General features: G+C 34.3%; 3 protein-coding genes across 11 annotated transcripts in view; 2 read left to right on the top strand and 1 right to left on the bottom strand.

The window, feature by feature from the left end:
• Positions 1 to 6,988: 6,988 nt before the first annotated feature.
• LOC119768087 (zinc finger protein 728-like) lies at positions 6,989 to 8,350 on the top strand. 2 transcript variants are annotated; one of them, XM_038258483.1, is made up of 2 exons: positions 6,989 to 7,218; positions 7,287 to 8,350. In XM_038258483.1, the coding sequence occupies exons 1-2, from the start codon at positions 7,206 to 7,208 to the stop codon at positions 8,228 to 8,230; spliced, it is 957 nt and encodes a 318-aa protein (XP_038114411.1). In that variant the 5' UTR covers positions 6,989 to 7,205; the 3' UTR covers positions 8,231 to 8,350. The 2 variants fall into 2 exon arrangements, with proteins under 2 accessions (XP_038114411.1, XP_038114410.1); XM_038258482.1 differs by having other exon boundaries at positions 6,990 to 7,227; positions 7,287 to 8,349.
• A 2,319-nt stretch (positions 8,351 to 10,669) lies between these two features.
• LOC6036042 (epsilon-sarcoglycan) lies at positions 10,670 to 15,573 on the top strand. 2 transcript variants are annotated; one of them, XM_038257274.1, is made up of 5 exons: positions 10,670 to 11,676; positions 14,289 to 14,563; positions 14,694 to 14,756; positions 14,845 to 14,994; positions 15,052 to 15,573. In XM_038257274.1, the coding sequence occupies exons 1-5, from the start codon at positions 10,930 to 10,932 to the stop codon at positions 15,200 to 15,202; spliced, it is 1,386 nt and encodes a 461-aa protein (XP_038113202.1). In that variant the 5' UTR covers positions 10,670 to 10,929; the 3' UTR covers positions 15,203 to 15,573. The 2 variants fall into 2 exon arrangements, with proteins under 2 accessions (XP_038113202.1, XP_038113203.1); XM_038257275.1 differs by lacking the exon at positions 14,694 to 14,756 and having other exon boundaries at positions 10,673 to 11,676; positions 14,863 to 14,994.
• Positions 15,574 to 19,408: 3,835 nt separating this feature from the next.
• The window catches only part of LOC119767007 (probable cationic amino acid transporter), a 40,979-nt gene continuing 38,882 nt past the window's right edge, over positions 19,409 to 21,505 (bottom strand). For all 7 annotated transcript variants that reach the window (XM_038254153.1, XM_038254150.1, XM_038254156.1 and 4 more), the window contains one exon: positions 19,409 to 20,740. In XM_038254153.1, the coding sequence (XP_038110081.1) occupies positions 20,571 to 20,740 (170 nt within the window). In that variant the 3' untranslated portion in view covers positions 19,409 to 20,570. The remainder of the gene's footprint in view (positions 20,741 to 21,505) is intronic.

Below are 21,505 nucleotides of genomic sequence, written 5' to 3'. Positions count from 1 at the left end.
ACACAGATGGTTCAAAAATGGGAAATAAGACAGGTGCAGGGATTACGGGTCCAGGAGTTAGTGTATCGATTCCAATGGGTCAGTGGACAACAGTATTTTTGGCAGAAATTTATGCTATCTTAGAATGTGCATCCATTTGTCTTAGAAGGAATTACAGACTTGCAAAAATTTGTATTTTCTCAGACAGTCAAGCTGCGTTAAATGCTCTAAAATCACCAACATGCCAGTCTAAGCTAGTATGGGAATGCAGGAAACTTTTAAAACAATTAGCATCTAAAAATCAAGTACATCTGTACTGGGTTCCGGGCCACCGGGGTATAGATGGAAACAAAAAAGCCGACCTTCTTGCTAGAAATGGGTCAGAAGGGCACTTCATTGGTCCAGAACCCTTCTGCGGGGTCTCAAAAAGCGTATTAAAAATGAAGTTTGTAAAACATGAGGAAAAGACGATTCAGTTAAACTGGACGAAAACACAATTACTGAGACAATCTAGGGAGTTCATCACTCCCTCTACTCAAAAATAAAATAAAAATACTCAATCTGAACAAGAAATATCTAAATATCTATATCGGGCTTATAACAGGACACTGTCCGTCTAGATATCATTTGAAAAAGCTAGGTCTTTGTCAAATAGATATCTGTCGGTTCTGTGACTGTGAAACCGAAACATCAAAACATCTAATATGCGACTGCAGCGCACTATCTGCAAGGCGAAGGCAGATTCTTAACAGGCCTATTTTAAGCCCTAAAGAGATCTGGCAAGAAAACCCCAGTAAGGTAGTTGATTTCATTTTAGAAATTATACCTGAATGGGGCATACCGCAACGTCAGCCAATGACAGTCACCCTAAATGGTAACGTGTCATCCTGAAGACTGCGATAATAAAATGGGTATACCGCAATAGATCAAAGTCATGGTCGCAGTGGTCTCAACCCAAAAAAAAAAAAAAAAAATCATACCCATTTCTTTTTGTTTAAATTCGCAATTTTCAGTGTAAGAACGGGCCTTGACCGATCTTATGCACTAGGTTCCCGACGAACACGTAAAAGTAAACTAAATCTTTCCCAGTTCCTGAGGGGAACACCCTTGAAGAGTATCGGGGCCGGCATTTACAAAGCGGATTCAGTGGCAGTTTCATTCTCAACTTAATGTTAACATGTTAAGGTTAATGTTAACATTCCATAGGTCGCCTCCCTAAGGTGTCGTGATAAGGTCCAGTTTGTGACGATACACTACCTTCCCTTTACTAAGCAATCGATTCCAGAAGGGAAAAGATCACCAATTGTGTTGGTCCGAGCCGGGATTTGAACCCCGATCTACCGCTTACGAGGCGGAAGCGTTACCACTGGGCTACGTGGCTCGGTCACCCCCGACGAACACGCACTGCCCTTATTTACATCTCACCCTTGCTCTGAGTCAGTACGAGCAACACGCTAGAACACGCTTTGAGTGTTCGTGCCAGGCATGCACTCCTTCATTTAAAGTGTGCCTAACAACTTTCATTAAAGCAAAAACTGTTTTATTTTTAGTTTTAATTCAAAAATTAGTTGTTATTTTACTGTTTATTGTTTCTCCTGAAATCTTTCCTAGTGTTGAGTCGTGTTTATGTGTTGCTATTTCTTTTGTCGCGATGTTTTGTTACAATTTTTGGTCCTAAGCATGTTACACTCAACCCCCGGTGGTTGGTCACTTTTTCGTTTGACACTTTTTTAGTTTGTACCCCGTTAGTTGGTCAAAGTCAAACTAAAAAGTGGCGAACTGTCACTTTTTACACGGTGCTTACGCACACTATCAAAACAAAAGTTTGGTAGTGTGTGTGAACTCCGTGTAAAAGGGGTGTCAAACTAAAAAGTGACCCCGTTCGTTTGACAACAGTTGGTGTCAAACCATCGGGGTTTGAGTGTATAAAGTTTACCAAAAGTACAATAGTAATATTTGTGTTAATTCTTTGATCATTCCAAAAATTATGTAAGGGCTCGAACATCACTTGTTTTAAAGAAAAGGGTGAAGATTGAAAACAAGTCAACAAGACAGTGACAGAAATATACTTTTTGAAGAATCAATAGTAAAAGAAAGATAGTAAATTATGAAGTAGATTCTGTAAATTCGGCTGAATTAGCTTATTTATCTATTTGAATAAACAATCGCTGCCAAATTAAGGGAAACATCGCTGCCAAATTAAGGGAAACAGACAGTTTGTTACAGGAGCATCAATTAGTAAATAGAGTGGAAAAGCGTTGAGAAATAAGAGAATCAAGAAAATAAAATCGAAAACAAATTGACGATAATAAACATAAGGCGTGTTAGAGAATCAGTGCAACAAAATAAACAGAATATAGATGGTAGATAGAGAGCCTGGAGCTTATTAGAGAATGGACATCTCAAACCAAAAGCACCAATCGCTGTATTTAATAAATAAACAAACAAAATAAATAAACAAACAAAAGCACCAATCGAAGCACGAGATCTGTCAAACGGAGGTACCAATCGAGCAAACGACAAAGGATTTTGCTCGATGGGTACCTCCGTTTAGGCTGATACGCAGATGGGAAGGAACGCAAAACTCCATACAAAAAAACGCCCAAGAAACGGTCAAGGAAAGGGTCACGAAAAGATCTTTCTTAAGCGGTACGCAGCTGAAAAGTAACAGAAACGGAAAGATTGCGTTTGACGTTTCTTCGCGCGGTGCTTATTTGCAATATGTTTTGATAAAAAAATCAAAGAATTGCTATTTTCTTTTTTGAATGCGACTGATAGTTACAAACGTTTTAATAATTTTGAATTGGATATAATAATATTTAAAATTCCCGCCGAATCTCAAAAAGCAGAATATTGAAACTAAAAGGACTGATTTAGTTTTTTGGTCGAAATGGAGTAAAAAAGAAGTTGCCTTTATAGATGTCGGCCATCGTGTCACCAACAATTTATTGCTAGTACCAACCAGCTACCTCTGGATTATGAGTCCCCTGCACTGTCCGATTTACCCACACTCGCGGGACCAAAATGAAGTAAATCAGAGTGAAATGAAACTTGACAATAATCATACAAATATCTATGTTCTTACTGAAAATACAATAATAATCTGAAATTTTGAAATCCAACCAAACAACAAATTCAAAAATATGAAAAAAAAGACAAACAATCTAGAAATTTCAAATATTTTTTTTTAAATGATAAAGAAAATTTCAACAAAAATCTGATATTTGGAAAATCAAAATTAAAAATATGCAGAATTGAATAATAATTTATTTTTTTTTCGTTTTTATAAATTCAATAGATCAAAAATGTAAAAATTCGAAACGAATGTACAAGTTAAAATTCCAAAAGTTTTAAAAATCGGAAATATAGAAATTCGTAAATACAAATTAACGAAAACCTCGAAATCATAAAAATCAAACACTCTATTTCTTCCAAAATTCAAAAATCGAGAATGAAAATTTAAGAATGAAGAAATTTTAAAAAATTAAGAATTTAAGAATTTAAGAATTTAAGAATTTAAGAATTTAAGAATTTAAGAATTTAAGAATTTAAGAATTTAAGAATTTAAGAATTTAAGAATTTAAGAATTTAAGAATTTAAGAATTTAAGAATTTAAGAATTTAAGAATTTAAGAATTTAAGAATTTAAGAATTTAAGAATTTAAGAATTTAAGAATTTAAGAATTTAAGAATTTAAAATTTAAGAATTTAAGAATTTAAGAATTTAAGAATTTAAGAATTTAAGAATTTAAGAATTTAAGAATTTAAGAATTTAAGAATTTAAGAATTTAAGAATTTAAGAATTTAAGAATTTAAGAATTTAAGAATTTAAGAATTTAAGAATTTAAGAATTTAAGAATTTAAGAATTTAAGAATTTAAGAATTTAAGAATTTAAGAATTTAAGAATTTAAGAATTTAAGAATTTAAGAATTTAAGAATTTAAGAATTTAAGAATTTAAGAATTTAAGAATTTAAGAATTTAAGAATTTAAGAATTTAAGAATTTAAGAATTTAAGAATTTAAGAATTTAAGAATTTAAGAATTTAAGAATTTAAGAATTTAAGAATTTAAGAATTTAAGAATTTAAGAATTTAAGAATTTAAGAATTTAAGAATTTAAGAATTTAAGAATTTAAAATTTAAGAATTTAAGAATTTAAGAATTTAAGAATTTAAGAATTTAAGAATTTAAGAATTTAAGAATTTAAGAATTTAAGAATTTAAGAATTTAAGAATTTAAGAATTTAAGAATTTAAGAATTTAAGAATTTAAGAATTTAAGAATTTAAAATTTAAGAATTTAAGAATTTAAGAATTTAAGAATTTAAGAATTTAAGAATTTAAGAATTTAAGAATTTAAGAATTTAAGAATTTAAGAATTTAAGAATTTAAGAATTTAAGAATTTAAGAATTTAAGAATTTAAGAATTTAAGAATTTAAGAATTTAAGAATTTAAGAATTTAAAATTTAAGAATTTAAGAATTTAAGAATTTAAGAATTTAAGAATTTAAGAATTTAAGAATTTAAGAATTTAAGAATTTAAGAATTTAAGAATTTAAGAATTTAAGAATTTAAGAATTTAAGAATTTAAGAATTTAAGAATTTAAGAATTTAAGAATTTAAGAATTTAAGAATTTAAGAATTTAAGAATTTAAGAATTTAAGAATTTAAGAATTTAAGAATTTAAAATTTAAGAATTTAAGAATTTAAGAATTTAAGAATTTAAGAATTTAAGAATTTAAGAATTTAAGAATTTAAGAATTTAAGAATTTAAGAATTTAAGAATTTAAGAATTTAAGAATTTAAGAATTTAAGAATTTAAGAATTTAAGAATTTAAGAATTTAAGAATTTAAGAATTTAAGAATTTAAGAATTTAAGAATTTAAGAATTTAAGAATTTAAGAATTTAAGAATTTAAGAATTTAAGAATTTAAGAATTTAAGAATTTAAGAATTTAAGAATTTAAGAATTTAAGAATTTAAGAATTTAAGGATTTAAGAGATACAGATACTTTTAGATGGTGGCTGGCCCCTTCAAAAGCCACCATCTAAAAGTATCTGTATCTTTAAAGGGTCACTTCCTAGCATGTTGGTATGTTCTACAAAGTTGTTCCCCAGTTCAAAACCTATCTCCTACTATAAGAATCAAGTCATTTCATCGATTTATAAAAAAAATCCTAATAAAATGTAAAAAAAGATAGTTTCCCATGGAAAATAAATCAAAATCCCATATAAATTTCAAATTAAAACTGGAGCTCCTAGACCTTACCAAATGGGCTCAAATTTTCAGGAGTGCTTCTGGGGACATAAAAGAACGAAATTCCGGTTGATGCAAGACAAAATAACAACTTTTGTCTTTTTCATAGAAACGTGAACCACGCTATTGTACCAGCCATTTATCCTAATTTCCTTATTTCCTAATTTCCTTACTTCCAAATTTCCTGATTTCTTAACTTCCTATCTTCCTAAACTCCTAATTTCCTAGTTTCCTAATTTCCGAACTTCCTAATTTCCTAACTTCTCAATTTCCTAACTTCCTAACTTCTCAATTTCCTGATTTCCTAGTTACCTGATATCCTAATTTCCCAATTTCCTAACTTCCTAACTGCCACACTTCCTAATATTCTAATTTCATAATTTAATTTCCTAACTTCCTAATATCCTAACTTCCTAATTTCCTAGTTTCCTGATATCCTAATTTCCCAATTTCCTAACTTCCTAATTTCCTAGTTTCCTAATTTTAAAAATTTCTTTATTTCCTAATTTCCTAATTTCCAAATTTCCTAACTTCCTTATTTACTTATTTCCTAATTTCCTCATTTCCTAATTTCCTAACTTCCTAACATTCTAGTTTCCTTACATATGAATTTTCTAATTTCCTAATTTCTTAATTTCCTTGTTTCATAATTTCATTATTTCCTAATTTTCTTATTTTCTTTATTTTACTAATTTGCTATTATCATAATTTCTAAATTTCCTAATTCCCTGGTTTCCTAATTCCCTGGTTTCCTAATTTCCTATTTTTTTAATTTCCTTATTTCATAATTACATAGTTTTTTTAATTTCCTTATTTCATAATTACATATTTTTTTAATTTCAGTTTTTCTTGTTTTAGAATATAACAATTTCTAAATTTGCTTTTATTTATTGATTTCTTTATTTTGTTTATAATTGCTGTTAAAAGTTTTTGAATAAACATTTTTAATCTATTTAGTTTTGAATATTTTGAATCTTTTTATTTTTTCCTCGAAAGAACCTCAAGCGCGCACACCGTCAATCGCGCTCATACCGAGCTGTCAACCGAGCTGTCAACTTTTCTTGGGGGGGTCACGAAAAGAACACGCAACATTTCTTGACCGCGTTCCTTCCGATCAGCATACCGTACTTTTGATAGCTCCCGTGCCTCGATTGGTACCTCAGCCCTGAGATGTCCGTTCTCTAATAAGCTCCAGGCTCTGTAATGATAGATAAAACGGAAAGAACAGAAAACCCGTTCTGCGATGTTCAGATACATCCACAGCAGTTGACTCAACATACTGCGAATCAAAACAATACCGTCTACAATCACAAATTACTTCCCTGTCCCACATTGGCGCGCCCTTTCTTTTAGCCGTTTCGATTCTGACCCGCGGTGGTCAAAGGTTTACGAGTCGTTTCCACAGGCCACCAGCTAAGTCATCATGAAAACCAAGCCAACGTAGAGGTAAAAAAATAGGAAACTTGCAAGGAACCAGAGCTATACTGTCTTGATCAAGAATGAGAACAGGACTACGGAAGTAGTCAGTGACGCTCCTTCCAGGATGTTCCTCGCCTGAGCGTCAACTGAAGAGGTATCATCAGCATCATTCACCCTTGGCCTGCAAAATTGATCCTAAGGACAAATTTTTACTAAAATCGAAGAGTGATCCGGAAAAGAGCTGTGTGAGTTGACAGAGAATGACCCAAATCGAGCAACTTGGTAACTGCCAAAATCACGGACTTCAATCACGTGTTCAAATAGCTGGAACCTTAACCATGATTTCATGCGATTCGTCTTGAATATGAATATTATTTTTTTTCTTCTGAGATTTAACAATTTTGTTTATTTACCATTGGAGCTTATTTACATCAATCCAGAATATTCCCTCATGCCTGTCAAATTTGGATTGTTGTTTGTTTACGTTTGAAGTGTCAAATTCTATTGTTTATTCCAAATATTTCTAGCGTTTTCTTGTTGTGTTTTATTTTGCCATGGGACCTTGCGGTAAATATGGTAATTAAGTTATATTTGTGATATTGTTTTATCATAAACCAATAACAAATTATATTTAGGCATCCAGATCCGCCCAGAGGACGGTTGGGTTGATATTGGCGATGGCTTCCAGGTGCGTGCCATTCGGGAATATAGCAACCCAAATCAGGCACCGCCGATGGACAGGTCCGACCTGCTCGCCCTAGTGGTGGACAAAACTAACCTAGACGAAGGCGTTCCGTTGACGTTCAGCAATCCGGTGTACGACCACACCCGGCGTGAGTTGTACCAGCACCAGTGCCACTACTGCCCGCGTACTTACACGACCTTCGAATTCAACCAGATGAGGAAGCACTTGCAAGGCCATGCCAAGATCGGTTGCGGATATTGCGACGCCCGGTTCCACACCATCCAGCAGTGTGTCTGGCACCGGCTTCGGGTTCACGACGTTGGGTCACTCAGCACCAAGCCGTTGGGCTTCCTCTACATCTGCAAGTGCTGCCATCTGGGCCTGTCGACGGAAGAAAGAATGTACGATCACTTGAAGAAGTGCCATCTGGACTACATCCGAAAAGAATTCCCAAAGTCGTTGACCTTTCTGGACGAGGATCGCCCGAACCCGGACGACACTCCGCGGTATTTCTGCAAGCCGTGCGATCTGACCATAGAGGAAACCGTCCACATTGAGGCCCATCGCGCGTGGCACAGGCAAAAACCACGTGCGGAACCGCACTTTCGGTGTCCGTGCTGTCCGGAGGATTTCACTACCCAGAAGCTGTACGCCCTGCACCTGATCAAACACGTCGAGGAGCAACCGGACAAGGGAAAGGTTGGCGATCGGTTCGTTTGTCCGTACTGCAAGCGAGACTATGCCTATTTTTACAAGGTGAAGAACCACATAACCAAGAAACACGCCGTGCTGAATCCGCACCGTTGCCAGTTCTGTCCGTGCGAGTTTCCGAACGGGGAAATCCACCGGGAGCATAACTTGACCTGTCATGGAGTGGTTCGACGTGGCGCGTAAGGAGAAAGTTGATATTGTTTTTTTTTTCTTGTTTATTTCTATACTGGTTTATATTTGAGTTTTTGTTTTGCTTATTGAAATAAAGGGATTTGGGATTTTCTATTGAAAAACTGGCGCCATCTTTTTTTTCAAATAAACTAATTTTTCTAGTTAGGGACCATCCATAAACCACATAAAAAAAGGTAGGACGATTATAAAAATTGCGTGGGGAACAATTCATACTCGTCAGACGAGAATAGACTTTGAAAATATTTTTGTATAATTCTTGTAAAAGAAACAGGGATAACTTAAATTCATGATCATATGTATCACATTTTTTAAATCAATAAATAAGCAAGAATTTTTTTTTAAATTTCGCTGAGCATTATTACTATCATTAATGTAAGGTATGTATGCACTTCGGAAGAAGCCAGTCAAGTAAAAAAAATCAAATGAGCAGCAGCGGTAGCGGAAGCAAACCAGAGAGGGTGAAGAAAAGCCCCAAGAAAACGTTCCCTCTCTTTTGTTCTGCCGTTCGTAAAGCTGTTACTTGACCCCCTTTCTTTTGAAGAGCATACCGGCCCTAAACAGGGTGGCCACTCAAGTCGGGAAATCGGAATTCCGCGAAAAATCGGAATAGTCGGGAATTTGCTATTTTTTTTTATCAAAAAGACGGTAAAATCGCGGGAAAATTTTATAATATTTAAAAAAAATGTTTGAATAAAATTCACTCTGTTTGTCTTAAGCACTGAACTTCAAATCTAATTCTTTATTCTATTGATAATTATTGGATGATTATAACGGCATGCATTTGACAAAGATTGACATAGTTTTTTTTTATGAATCAAATAATTTTTATTTGTTTTTGACTAAGCTTATCAAACAAAACATAACATCTGAATGCAAACAACAACAAAACTAGCGATAAACCAAAAATAAAATAAAGCGTCATTTTGAAAATAATAGCACCGTCAAATTTTGATTTTATTTAATTTTTTAAAATTTTTCGAAGATTTGAAAACAACGATTTCAACTTTAGTTTAGCAATAGTTTTTTTGTGGTAAATATTTTTCTATGTTAACCTAATTTCATTGTAATTTCCCAAGTGTAATGAAAAAAAAAAAAAAAAACACTTTTTAACGTTGGGTAATACAATAGTCCAGAAATTGTAATGACCCAATCTCACCCCCTCCGCCCAATGTCACCCCTTATGACGGTATTGATAATATGAAAAAAATATTCAAAATTACAAAAAATAATTCAAGAATATTTGGTTTAGATTATTACAATAATGTTTGAAAGAAATTGTCTCCGCTAATTTAACAATTTTCGTTTGACCCAATCTCACCCTCATTACGGAACCTTTAAATGCTGACAACTCGATAAATTACCATTGATTCAATTAAATAAAATACAAAAGTTTCCTGATCCAAAGGAAATTTAATAAAACATTTTTTAAAAAGAAAAGCCAGATATTTTGAAATTTTTGAGCGAAAAAAAGTTTTATTATGTTAAAAGCGTAATTCAACAAAATTAAAAAGAAAATTAAAAATTCTGTAATTTTTTTATTCTCTGTCACATATTTTGTTTTTTTTTTCAGTCATAAACGAGTAACAAAAGATACCGTAATCTGGGGTGAATTGGGACTACAGTCTGAATAGGGACAGCAGTTTCTAGAGCACTTAAAGCATTTAAATTTGGAAATGGATGTACACATTTTGTTGGCCTGAGTCTTTTCTTACCGAAACGTTCCAGAAAAATCAAAATATTGTGCTCCAACATGGTTAAAAATGCTGTCCCAATTCGCCCCATGTGTCCCGATTGACCCCAGTTTACGGTATTTAGAAATTTTGTTTGATAGTTGATATTGACTTTTTTTTAATGGTTGTTGGAGTTAAATCATTCTTTAGGTAAGAAATGTCTATTATTTGAGTTTTTGAAAAAGTCGGGAATTTGAAAATATGTAGTCACCCTGAATTTAATTAGTTATTAAGTGTAACAAAATTCGTAAATGTAATTTAATTTTAAGAATAGTAAACAAATGGTAGGGGAACTATACCCTTTCTCAGCCTATTTCTATTATCGGCCTATCAGCACTTTGATCATGAATTACAGCTTTCATAAAGTGTTTTTGACTGTTCCAAAGTAATAAATAGCTCAAACAAAAGTGAGCAAGCAACTCTCCATTGTTGATACATCTGAAAATGTTGATTTAATAGCCGAAAACGGCAAAAGTGATGAGAATTGGTCGAACGGCTTAGAGTGATTAAAATGGGCATATTTCCCCTATTTGGTTTTCCAAATTGTTGAAACAGAGACGTCGCGTCGCCCGTTTTCCCTGTGCATGTGTTTCCTTTCCAACGCCAACTTGGTTCGATTTGGCGCGCTCGTTTCCCCCAGATTATGTGCGCATGCGTTCTTCCCGAGGCATTGGGGAGCCAAGGTCGAACGAGATTTTCCACTGATTTTTCCTCACATACAGAGATCTGTCAAAATTTTCTCCCAACAATTTTCCGACCTGTGAAAAATTCTCCAGCTGAAAATAGAGTTATTTTTGGGGGAGATTTGAGTTATTTGGGCGAAATGTGCTTACACATTAATTGTTTAAACTAGTGTTTATCAATTAGTGATAAAGAGTTGAAGAAAAAGTAGTTTTCCTGATCGGAAAAGTGATTTTCCCATTTCGGTAGGAAAATTCCAACAACAACACCGCCAAAACAATGTCGTCGGGAAAATCGATTACCTTCCTGGTGCTGTTGATCTTCGCTTGCCATCTCCAACCATCCGCCGGGACCTACCTCACGGATGATGTGTTCGTTTCGGAGCTATTTTCTCTCCGCGTTGAACCCCGCATGTTCAACTGGACCTTCCAAGGTCTCACGGAGCAGTTCCAGTACCGCCCCTCCCTCGAGGGTTATCCGGATTTACCGGGCTGGGTTCGCTACATGTACAGCCACGAGTATCACTCCGGGTTTCTGTACGGAACTCCGCCGGAACGGACCGCGGACAGCAAGGTCCCGATCGAGATCATCGCACTGAACAAGCAAACCTACGAAACCAAGCGGATCGTGCTGATTTTGGCCGTCCATCGGAAACTTCCGCCGCGGAACGTGATCCAGATGAAGATCGACAACCTGAACTGGGTGCACATGATGGACCCGGGGCGGATCGAGAACCTGAAGAACATCTTCCGGAACGATTTGTGGCAGGAGAGCTGGCAGGATTTGCACATCATTTTTATGGATTCGGCGGTCAAGTTGGGGGCGAGGCTACCGTTGAAGCCGCAGCAGAGGGAGGGCGTGGTGGTGCATTTGGGAAGTCGGGCGGATTTTTCGTCGCGGTTGTTGGATCTGCAGGAGGAGGTCAAGCCGCTGTACAAGATTGCGTCGTGTAATTATAAGCGGACGTCGGTGCAGACCACGTTTGAGAATTCCGGGTTTAAGCTGGATTGGTGCGCGTTCAAGATGGTAAGTTATTGTTTGTATTATTTTTTTTTGGTTTTCATAAACAAAGTACACTTATTATTATTTTGATGAACTTATTATATTTTTTTATATTATTAATATTCATAAAAGATAAAGCGTGAACTTTGTTTGTTTTTGATCAAGACTAACAATTCATAAGGCGTATTGAATGTTTGGCCTTTTTGAAATGTTAGTCTTGATTCAATTTTTTTTGAAAGTATTGTTTTCGAAAAGATCGGAAAATTTCACGAATGATTCATTTTTTAACATTGAAAATCGGACCACTAGTTGCTGAGACATCGGCATAAGAATATGGCGGGTTGCTTGGATGAGAATTAGATATGTAACATTAGGGTGTAATATCAAAATCGATTTTCCAGCACAGCACTTTTTCAGTTTCTTTTGGGGCCCTAAACAACTCCCCAAAGTTTGAGACCGATTGGTTTAGTCTTCACTTTGTGCAAAGCGATTGAATTTTCCATATAAATTTGTATGGGGAAAACCCTTTTTTTTAATTTTGATACTTATCAAATCCACGTTTCATGCTATATCAAAACTGGAGTCATATTCGGATGCTCTATAATGTGCTCTACAACTTTATCGAAGAGAGTATGGTGCTAACTTGCTCCTGAAAGAAGATATAGCGTCTTCAAAACTCGTCTAAAACGTGATTTTCGAGCAAAAACACGTTTTAGACGAGTTTTGAACACACTGTATCTTTTTTCAGGGGCAAGCTTCAGGAAAGTTTCAGAGGACATTCCAGAGCATCCGAATATGAATCCGGTTTTAATATAGCATGAAACGTGGATTTAATAAATATCAAAATAAAATAAATGGTTTTCTCCATACAAATTTATATGGAAAATTGAATCGCTTTGCGCAAAGTGAGGACTAAACCAAATGGTCCCAAACTTTGTGGAGTTGTTTTGGACCCCAAAAGGAACTTTAGGAAAATACGTTTTTGTAACACCAAATTGATCAAAAATTCCTTCAAAAGTTAAACCATTTGGTTTTGCAGCCTGACAAAATTTAACCTCGCTTTATTTTTGTGTACGTACACGCAATACATACGCACGTAGATTAGAGACCTACATAGGGAAATGAAATGTTCTGGGAGAAATTATAAACACCCAAAATCATTCAAAACTTGTTGAAAAACTTGTAGTATTTTTTGGTGCTGGCACGTTTCTTGTACCGAACTAGCACAAACTTAACAAAAACTATCATTTTAATAAAAACAACAGTTTTACAATGTTTGTTAATGTTGTTAATCTAATTTTTCTGCCCAAAATTATTTTAAATTGATTCTGACCTTGTTCTTGCATGGTCTTGTTGCTCGATTGGAACCCCGATTTGACAGCTGGATTGGAACCCTGAGAGTAACATTTCGCCTCTCCATATAGGCTCTCTAACGTAGATTTACTCTATGGGTGACATTGGTTTACTCACACACACAAAATTCACATAAAATGGCTTCTTTCGAAAGGCCCCCAAAAAGTTCGAGCCAAAAAAAAAAAAAAAGCTAAAATAAAAATGGTCGAAATCGGCAGATTTCTTAAATAATTGTTTAATATTTATGTTAGGGACATGGGGGGTATGTTTTGATATCAATTAATTTTGACTTTTTATTAAAATAATAATATTTATCACAATTTAACAGATTTTGAAGTATTGATCATATTTTTTCACAACCCGAGCAGACGGAAATAACTTGGGAATAACATTTCTTGATATTTGAAAATACTAGGTCAATAATATTGTATTGTTATAGTAATAACAGACTTATAACATTTTTAGTTATTCTTCGAACAAATCCTTGTTATTATTTTTTGTTATTTTAACAACTAATCAGATCATCCCAATAACAGTTGGAGGTATTCTTCCATAACAAAAAATGTTATTCCAAAGCTTTCAATCAATATCAGATCAATAACAAATTTTGTTATGATAACATAAACTGTTATTAAACTCTTATGCATAAATTGATTTTTCAAGAAGATTCCATAACACTTTCTGTTATTTTAACAGTATTTGTTATTGGAATGGCATGAATTGTGTTTTTACCGTCTGTCCGGGAACAACCTACTGAAAATGTCAAAAAGTGTAGATATTTTTAATCCTGTTTCAATAGCTCATAAAAATTGTATAATAATGAACAACTTTATTTGTTTTTTGTTCACTTCCATAGCTTTTTTTCCGTTGTCTACGCTAAAATTATTTAGAATTTTTAAAATCAAGATGGCGGTGATGATTTTTATTTTTTGATTTGTTTTTTTTTTCATATGGAAAAAGTTGAAATAACTAAAATGCTGTGCTCTTTGAATTTTGAAGAACTTCACATAAAAATGAGAACAAAGTTGTTTTAAAATTGATTTTTAATTTAAATCAAATATATTTTTCTCGTCTTCTTTGTTTTATTAAAATATTTATTTGTCAGGTTTGTATGATATACACTGTTTTATTTATTTAATTTTTCAATTATAAATTATGAATTTTAGTTTATTTATTTTTTTCAAGAAGTAGGACATTTAGTTTTGAGTATTGTTACAAATTAAATGTTTACATTCCTTTATTTTGATCACCTTAATTTCAAATTTATATTCTATCTTTTCCAGCACGCTGCCGACGACGACATCACGGCCATGCCGCACCACCCAAACGAGGCTCACCGCTCTCCAAGTGGCCATTCCCACCAACAGCAGCAGCAGGGTAGCAGTTCCGAGCTGAGCGGCACGGCCCACCTGGACAAGTGGGACGCCCCGATGAAGTCGGAAGTTCCGGAGCGCAACTACAGCGACGAGTTTGCCGTTTCGTTCGCCATTCCGGGCATGATTTTCGCGCTGCTTCTTTCCGTTTTGACGGTTATTCTGTGCTTCCAGCACGAGAAGTTGTAAGAACTATTTGGGTTAATTTTTGATGTTTTAATTTTTTCTTTGTTGTAATTTTTAGATTTGATGTTTTAACGATAGTTTCTCTCTTTTGTTTCTCCTTAATTCATTTCGTTTCTTATACTTTTGTAGGAAGGATGACGATTCCGAATATTATTTCGATTTTCTGTTTAACATTTGTACAGATTTCTTCAGGTGATTTCTTTCGTTCTCGCAACTGCAAACCGGTTGCCGTAGATTTTGTTTCGTTGGGAAAACGCTCAGATGCCGTTTCGATTAATAGGTTGAAAAAATCTTACAGGCACGAGTACCGGCCGGCTCAACCGGTTCAGATGGTCCAATACTCGCAGCAGGCCCCAGTTCAACCCACCGGAACGTTGAAGAGTCTCAAAGATGCTCCGAAGGATGAAAGTTTGAGCATTCGTTCTGCCAGGTATAGATCAAAATTTAGTTTAAAGAGACTTCTGTAAAAAAATCCTCAAAATTCCAGCCCATCGGACAGCTTCTACCGCGAGGGAAGTTCACGGTTCACCAACTCCTACCTGAGACCGAAACCACCGCCGTACAAGCCCTCGGGCACATCCGGATCGAACAACTCGACCATGCAGCGGAAGGGTCCCGTAGGAGGGGTGGAAATATGACATGGGGAGCCCCGAGTTTTGTTCTGCTAGATCGAATCGTGTTGTAGTGTTTGAGTGTGTGCGAAAACATCGCAGCAAGTAGTGGACATTTCATCGGCATAAATGGTAGAACAAAATTCTTGAAAAAATAAATAAGAAATCATTGGAAGTAGAGCAACGATTTGCCCTCGCTTGGTAGAATAGAAAGGAAAGAGTTGGGACTAGCTTCAATGATCAATAGTTTTTTGTTTACATTTGTTTGTTTGGACGAGTCGGCCATGCGGTAAACTTACCCCAGTAGGCCTGGCTCGCTTGATAAGTCAGTGCAGGCAATACTTTTGGCGAATGAATTGCAAAGAATAAATTTGTTCAACATTTTTCAAAATGTTTACTAATTTTTTAGACTATTTGTTTATTTCTGAGAGCTTTCACATTCTTTTCAACATGACCAAATCTTTCAAAATGAAATGGTTTCTCAAAAAAAAGAAAAAAATAATTTATGTAGCTTTTGCATTCTTTCAAACGTGACTTGCTCTTAGTAGGGGAAGGTGGGGCAAGACGACCATATGGGGCAAGAGGAACAATCGCCCGTACGGCTGTAATTTTTACAATTTTGATTATTTCCAGTATGAGGAATTGTTGCTAGCTATGCAATTAGCTTATCCCTCTACTGCCCAAATTTTTTTTTCGAAAATTTTTATTTTTCCCGTGTTCAGGAGGTCATTTTGAGCAACTTTTGTTCTACAGTAAACTTCACTTCTCTTGTTTTATGTTTTTCTTGTTTTATTTTTAGTATTTTAAATTTCATTTATCTTGTTTAGATAATGTTTGTTTTTGGTAGTATTTGGCCTATTCTAACACCTCCTATCATTACATTTTGCCTATCTAATTTTTTCATGTTTTTACAGTCACTTTTTTCAATTTTTTACTTGTTTTTCACTTTTTCTGCTACAGAATGGCACCACTATCATTTATATTGTAAACAAATGCGTAGAGGCATAGTCTGGGACACTACAAAAATTACTGCATACTTATTTTTACTTAAAATATAGGAAAGGTTAGTAAAAAACAAGCCAAAGTTGACCCCTAAAAAAATGACATTTTTAAAAACATTGGCAAAGTCACATAAAACAAGTAAAACTTCCAACCCCTAAAATTTTCTAAAATTTCAAGAGTTCTTCTTTGCAATGCATTTTAAAGATTAAAAATTGGTTGAAAATGGATTTTTGGCGATTTTTCAGATCGAAGCCCGTCTAAAGGCGGGGTTAGGTTGTAGAGGGTTATTCTACAACCAAATAACCGCCAAAACGACGTAAACGCCACTGGGCATAAGATTTAATGAAGTTTTTGTCAAAACCTTAGTTTTCATGTAATTTTTGGAAAGAACAAAATAAGGCTTAAGGTTCGTTTTAAGTCTCATTTTATCGAAATGCTATTTTTCCTAGATCAGTAGTGTCCCTACTAATGACTTGCACCAATTATAAAGTATGATTTAACTTTTATAGCCGGGACCGTGGTGTAGGGGTAAGCGTGGTTGCCTCTCACCCAGTCGGCCTGGGTTTGATCCCAGAAGGTCCCGGTGGCAAATTTTGAGACGAGATTTGTCTGATCACGCCTTCCGTCGGACGGGAAGTAAATGTTGGCCCCGGACTAACCTAAAAAGAAAGGTTAGGTCGTTAGCTCAGTCCAGGTGTAGGAATCGTCTCCCTGGGTCCTGCCTCGGTGGAGTCGCTGGTAGGCAGTTGGACTAACAATCCAAAGGTCGTCAGTTCGAATCCTGGGGTGGATGGAAGCTTAGGTGTAAAAAGAGGTTTGCAATTGCCTCAACAATCAAGCCTTCGGACACCTAGTTTCGAGTAGGAATCTCGTAATCGAGAACGCCAAGGCAATGCTGTAGAGCGAATAATTTGATTTTTGATTTAACTTTTGGTTATTTTTGTTGAGAGCTTTAAAAAATCATGTTCAGGTGGGGCAAGTGTACCATATGGATTTTTAGCATGAAAAAAAATACGAATTCCTGCAACAACATATTTTACTGTGAAATAAATACATAAAAGTACTTCAAAACTGATAAACAATTGTTAAAAAAAAAATTCATGCAAATTATAGTGATATCATGAAAATTTACTATTTATCATCTAAGCAATAACTTTTTTCGTAAAAACGATTAAATTTTTTAATCTAAAAATTTAAGAAACGTTTCAAATACATTCTAATCTGATGTATCTAAGTGATAACAGTTCAATTGTTAGCAAATTAACATGCTGTTTCATGCATTGTTCCTCTTGCCCCAACGGGTTGTTCGTCTTGCCCCACTAGTTGAGTAAAACGTAAGGAAAATCAAAAATTTTAAAATCATTTTTTTTACATTAAAAACAAGATTTTTTTAAAACTTGTGCTATCAAAGTCTCAGCCAAGACCTGGTATAAGATGATTATTAAAAATCCGACAGATTTTTTAACGTTTTTAATGGGTTATAACGAGCATTTCCTTAGCTTGTTACAGTTGCCCCACTTTCCCCTACTTTTTAATTATCAGATGGGAGTTTTCGTATTCTTTTCAACATAATCAGTTCTTCAAAAATAATTTGATAGTTTTTGCATTGTTCCAATCAATCAGATTTTTTTTCGATTATTTTAAAGTATAATTTAAATAATTTCAAGAAGTTTTTGCAAGTTCTTTAAAAATAATTCGCTAAAAAAAGTTATATTGGGTAATTCTTTTTTAAAACATGACTACTGCCCATGTTCGCATAAATGTCCCATATGCAAAAAGAGCAAGCTGAGAAAAACGCATTTGAAGTTTGTCCCACGTATAAGGTTACGTGTTAAGTTTTCGTTATAAAACTGGATTTCCTCCTGATTTCTAGATTAAAGTACGATTTTGAACCAAACTGCATCATTAACTCATAAACGATGAAAATGCATATGGGACATTTATGCGATCACGGGCAGATTAGTTCTATGAAAAATAAATTGGTTTTGAAAAAAAGTCTATAATCTCTTTATAACGAATTTATAATCTTTTAAAGTTGAGCCTGGTTTAGATTTTGTTTTGTAAAAATAAATGATTTATATAAGTTTTCGCATTATTTTTAACATGCTCAGTTCTTTTTAAATAAAAGCAGTTCTTTGAAAACAAGTAGGTTTTAATGAAAGTAATTTGAACATCTTTTTTTTTCAATCGGATTAATCTAGTAATTTCAGAGTAATCTTGATAACTCCTGATAATTGGGTACTAAAGCCCTGTGTAAATTTTAATGTACAACGGTAAAGAACACGATTAAAAAGCATTTCTGATCACTTTTTTCATTTTATTTTATTTAAAATTGAATCAAAAGTCCATTTTAAATTCTTTGCAGTCGTTCAAAAGGTCATTGCACAGTGGTCCAGATCGCAAAATTAAGTGGAAAATGGATTTTACGAAAAATGGTAAAGTTTTGGAGCTTTGGTGTCTTCAGAAGAGTTGTTGTAAATGGAAAGGGCAACTTTTGGTTTGGTTGAAAATTAGGGTGGTTCACTATTAGGGTGATTTTGAAAATCTAACTTTTCAGGAATATGTTTGGATTTTTTTTGTCTTCTAAAAGTTGTTGGGCTTGCCAATCCAAGCAACTTTGTCAAAGACACCAACATTTTATCTCGTAATCTACGCCTTCTACGACCAATTTTATAGAAAGAGTTGCGAAGGAGCGCGTCCCTCGTACGGCGCTGAAGCAACCCCCTGTTTTGCGTAGTGTCAGTGTTTGTTATTGTTTATATGGTGCCCGTACTGTCGCTAATCAAGAGCAGAAAACATGATTATAAATGCAGAAAAATGCGTTTTAGATTGTTTTAAGTTGATTTGACTTCTATTTTCATTAAAATTTTGAAGATTTTTGAAAAAAAAAAAAAATGTTTGCCTCTGACATTTTCGACCAATTTTTGAGGACCCTATTGACCTATTCTTCCCCATCAAATTTGTCAAAAGAGTTGGATTTTCTAGTTATGATTCTATTAATTGATGAAAATTTTTAATTTTTTTTGAAACCGTCAAAAAAGGCATTAGAAAGCAATTATCATGGATGCTAGTGATCATTGAAAGCTAGTATATTTGTGAACCCCTAGGTGAACCTCTTTCCACCATATTATTGTTATGCACAATTACCGGTAAGATACACAAAAAGCAATCTCTAACCGTATTTCTCTTAAATTCTACAGTAAATAAAAACACATATCCAAAAAAAGTTAGTTTTTCTTCTTATTTATTGTTTTCAACATCACACATTTCCGCAAATAACTCTGTCGTCCAAACATTGTACAGTGATGATCAACATTAACGGGTCGTGGTTTCGTTACAAACAATAGGATAAACTGCGCTTCTGGTGAAGTTTGATGACGATGGGGTACGATCAAAAAGACAGCAATAAGTCGCTTTTAACGAGGAAAAACATTTAAACGTCTGTCTACAGTATGTGTGTTTTTTTTTAAAGTACCATCAAGTAGATTAAATATGAAGAAAACAGAAACATTTTGTTCAGCTTTGAGAAGACTTTGGACTCGATTTCAACCCACTCTGCTCCGATCACATTCATTTGATTTTTCTTTGTTATTTATGTTTTAGTTTGCAAGCTTCTTTTTTAAAAAAATAACACTACTTTTCTTTGGTTTTCTCTGCACTGACTGTGACTGTGTGTAACTTTGTGGTTTTATAAAACCCTACTGAAAGGCCGCTCTTCTGTGAGATTTTTTTTTTCAAACAATCTTTTCCAATTTGATAAATAGCATTCTGTGTGCAAATTTGCACCTACACTCTAAGTCTCTGCAAAACGGTATAAAAATGCTATCGCTGAATCTACCTCGTCTTCTTGCTTTTTTTTTTGTTTGGTTTATTCCTGTGTGATTTGGTACTCTAATTAAAATCATTTTAGCCGCGTTTAACTTTGCTTTGCATAATACTTCTTTTGCAATGATTGCTTGCTTGCTTCGGTTTTTTCTGCTTACACGTATATAATTATTAGATTTCTGTTTCGTTTTTTTTTTTTAATTTCAATTAAAGTGGCTGCACTTAAGTCGTTAACATTATTTTTTACTCAAAATTGACATTGAAGAGACAAATTTTCGCTGTTTATCACATTTTCAAATATAATTTTAATGTTTCTTTTATTGTAAAATCACACTTAGCTAAACTTCAAAACTTCATTCGGGGGAGAGCAAACACGCATTCTGTTTTTTTTTCGGATCGGATTGTTTCAAGGTTTTTGGGTCACGACACGAACCACCAAGAATGTTGACAGAAAAAAAATCCTCTCGCCCGAGCTCTAAACCCATCAGTCGGTCCACTCCTCCACCGTTTCCTGCTCGTCCTCGTCGTCATCCTCCACTAAAAACTCACTCTCGGAGGTGTCCGAGTGTCAGCTGTGGCCGGCGATCCGGGTCGAGATGATGGAACCCTTGGGTGGGCGGGGCACCCGGATGGTGCGCTTGGTTGGGCCGGAAGATGAAGCGATCAGCATGGCGTGCGAGGTGGGCCGTTCCAGGCACAGGCAGCACCACGTGTCGCAGCGGATAAAGAGGAAGAGACCTGGAAATTTATGTCTTCTTTAAATTATGATCGTCGTATTTATTTTATAACATTTATATTTTTAATGATTCATTTTTTAACATTGAAAATAGAACCATTAGTTTCTCAAATATTAGTATCTACTAGAAAATAAATTGATTTTTCGATGAGACTAAAAAAACTTAAAATTTATTGTTTTTTGTTTCTTTCATTTGCTGTATTACAGGAACCAGAGATACAATTTTCAATGTCTCTGACGCAGTTTTGATAGAAATTTTTGAACTTTTCAAAACAAATATTTTCAGGAATGGACGATCATGGACAATGTTTTAAAAATCGAAAAGTGTTTTTTTTTTTCAATTAAAATAAAACTTTAAGTGGCTTTATTGCACACTTTATCAAAAAATCTGTACATTATTTTTGGACATAAGAAGGCTTAGTGATTTTTCACGCTCAAATATTGCAATTTTCACGGGGACCAAAATTCCAAAACACCAAATTTCACGGAAAGTGAAATTTTTTAAAATAACCTTGAAAATCTTATGTAAAAATTACACAAAGTACTCTTAATAACTTAATTAATAATATTTTTTAATCAGCTATAAATGTTCTTCGCCAATTTCACCAATCATTTCTATTTTTTTTGTCTTTTTAGTTACGTTCGTAAAAGGTATGTTCTTAACGTGTTTTTGTCTGCCAAATAGAACTAAAGCGAACATTTAGAGTGAAATGTGTAAAACACATTTAGGCCTTGCAAATATTTGTCAAAGTTTATGTCGCCCCCCT

This window comes from Culex quinquefasciatus, chromosome 2 (assembly GCF_015732765.1).
Source record: "Culex quinquefasciatus strain JHB chromosome 2, VPISU_Cqui_1.0_pri_paternal, whole genome shotgun sequence".
NCBI lineage: Eukaryota > Metazoa > Arthropoda > Insecta > Diptera > Culicidae > Culex > Culex quinquefasciatus.
The sequence above is the reverse complement of the archived record's forward strand: the minus strand, read 5'-3'. Positions and strand labels throughout refer to the sequence as shown.

Bases quoted from the DNA above. Each gene is read 5' to 3' on its own strand.
- LOC6036042 (XM_038257274.1), top strand. From the start codon at position 10,930: ATGTCGTCGGGAAAATCGATTACCTTCCTGGTGCTGTTGATCTTCGCT. The intron at 11,677-14,288 runs GTAAGTTATTGT...TATCTTTTCCAG, and splicing joins ATTGGTGCGCGTTCAAGATG to CACGCTGCCGACGACGACAT. The intron at 14,564-14,693 runs GTAAGAACTATT...ATACTTTTGTAG, and splicing joins TGCTTCCAGCACGAGAAGTT to GAAGGATGACGATTCCGAAT.
- LOC119768087 (XM_038258482.1), top strand. From the start codon at position 7,206: ATGGGACCTTGCGGTAAATATG. The intron at 7,228-7,286 runs GTAATTAAGTTA...AATTATATTTAG, and splicing joins GGGACCTTGCGGTAAATATG to GCATCCAGATCCGCCCAGAG.